This window comes from Sinocyclocheilus anshuiensis, unplaced genomic scaffold (genome assembly GCF_001515605.1).
Source record: "Sinocyclocheilus anshuiensis isolate Anshui unplaced genomic scaffold, SAMN03320099.WGS_v1.1 scaffold2579, whole genome shotgun sequence".
NCBI lineage: Eukaryota > Metazoa > Chordata > Actinopteri > Cypriniformes > Cyprinidae > Sinocyclocheilus > Sinocyclocheilus anshuiensis.
This window is the reverse complement of record NW_015557217.1, coordinates 1-2,269: the sequence shown is the minus strand read 5'-3', so window position 1 is coordinate 2,269 and position 2,269 is coordinate 1. Positions and strand designations below refer to the sequence as shown.

Here is a 2,269-nt window from a genome sequence, read left to right as displayed (position 1 = left end):
TTTGTGTGTGAGTGAGTGAGTGAGTGAGTGAGTGTGTGTGTGTGTGTATGTGAGTGTGTGTTACACGTACAGGCCAGCAGCTGGAAGACTCCGGTGAACAGAAAGCGCTTTCCTTTAGGTAGTGTGTAGAGCTGAGCGACGAACACGAACAGGCCGAGGATGCAGAAGATGCACGCGAGCACAGAACTGGCCTGGACCGCCTGCAGATACTCTGAAACACAACACGACAGACTGCTGTAGAAACATTGCAAATAAATGCATACAAATACACAAGTGATGGTACAAAAGCTAACAGTAACAGTAATAAATGATGTGAGTGAAAGAAGCATTAAAGAAAACTTGTTCATGCAAAATTTGAGAAATAGTACTTATTACCAAATGCTTTATCAGCGATTTCAGATCTGTGAGATTCACAAAACTCACTCAATGTGTTTGCGTGACAGATTAACGCTGAACTGATTAATGTATGTGTGTTCAGACCTTTAGGATAGTGAGCAGGAATCTCAGTGTAGTTCCAGTTTCCTCCAGTCAGAGTCCAGCGAGCCCAAATATCAGTGGACATGGAGTCGGTCATCCACCAGGCCCACACACACACACACACACACACACACACACACGTCAGCATGAATGAGAAACATGCACTTCACCAGACGTCATCCACTGGACTGTCTAAACGGTTCTGCTAAAGTCTCAGCTCTACATGAACTTCTGGTGTCATATTCTTCCATAGCAAACTTTTCTGTCATATTACTAATAACTATCGATCATAAGTAATTTTATTACATTATAATATAGTATATTATGTATATTATGAACTATAATAAATGTAACATATTAATACATTAAACCATAATATTTTAGCAATGAGTTCCAGAAGCTTTGAATATCTTTTAGTGTGAAGGTCAGTCATATAAATATTTAGTCCTGCTGTGTAACACTTGCTCAAGATTTGATTTTGTGGTTAATTTTCTCAGTTTCCAAACCCTGCACTAAATGTGGACGTGATCTCCATTCCTGCCACGGACGCATGTTCCTAATCTGCTGCGATAAAGTGTTTGCGAGAGGATCCCTGCCCTGAAGTTGAGGTAAGAGACTGTTTGATTTGGAGTTAATTAATAATTCATGAGCGGGTGAGTGAAGCCCCACCCCCGGCCCCGCCCACAGGCTGTGATGCGTGTCACTCACGTTATGGATGGTGGCGGCCAGCAGCAGACAGATGCAGGCGATGTGGAGGAGGAAGATGGCAGCGAGTAAAACCAACATGACTGACGGAGAGAAAAAACACACAGACATATTAATATTCAGTAATATAATCCATAGGACTGCACTGACTCTATCAGATGAGAACAAAACTGGAACCGAATTGATCTGAATAATGACATTATCTTCTGTACAGCTGCTTTATAGCTTAAACAAAATTGTTCATAATTAATGAATTGTGCTAAATTCTTAATTAATGAACTATACAGATGGACTGAACTGAAGCAACACTGAACCGACTTGATGTGAATAACGACACTATTGTGTGTTTAGAGCTGCTTTACAACAGAATTTCTGAAGTTTGCTTCGATTCTGTTATTGATATGAAGCTGCTTTGACATCATCTGTGTGTGTGTGTGTGTGTGTGTGTGCGTGTGTGAATGTTATAGTGAGTCTGTGTTTTGTTTTGTATGAAGTGATAAACGTGACTTTTGACAAACACACAATAATCAGATATGGTTTGATCAGTAGTAGTAAAAACTCCAGACGACACCAGTATTTGATTTCTTTCTTTATTATGATCTGGTATGGCTTCAGCAACTCCTCTGCTTATGTTTTTTTTATAATTTTTGACAGATGCTTATAATGCGCTTTGACGTGGGTTAGGGTTAGGGTAGGTGCTCTAGTAGGGAATGGTGAAGTGATAAACGTGACTTTTGACAAACACACAATAATCAGATATGGTTTGATCAGTAGTAGTAAAAACTCCAGACGACAGTGCGGTATTTGATTTCTTTCTTTATTATGATCTGGTATGGCTTCAGCAACTCCTCTGCTTATGTTTTTTTAATAATTTTTGACAGATGCTTATAATGCGCTTTGACGCGGGTTAGGGTTAGGGTAGGTGCTCTAGTAGGGAATGGGACCGTAGTACGCAGTGTAGGCCGCGATGATGCCGGACACGTCCATCATGTGCTCACAGGCCAGGTTTGCTTCACACACTTCCCTCAGACTGGAAGACAAGAGTGTGTGTGAGACTCTCCACCACTGCTGAGTGTGTGTGTGTGTG

The 2,269-nt window shown here is 41.0% G+C and overlaps 1 protein-coding gene across 1 annotated transcript; it reads right to left on the bottom strand.

The window, feature by feature from the left end:
* Nucleotides 1–8: 8 nt before the first annotated feature.
* Nucleotides 9–1,407, bottom strand: LOC107678994 (epithelial membrane protein 2-like; the record flags this gene model as incomplete). Its single annotated transcript, XM_016474397.1, has 3 exons — nt 1,186–1,407; nt 481–583; nt 9–211 (listed from the first exon to the last, which is right to left on the bottom strand). Coding segments are annotated over exons 1-3 (414 nt in total), but the record flags the coding sequence as incomplete, so codon positions are not given.
* Between the last annotated feature and the right edge of the window lie 862 nt (nt 1,408–2,269).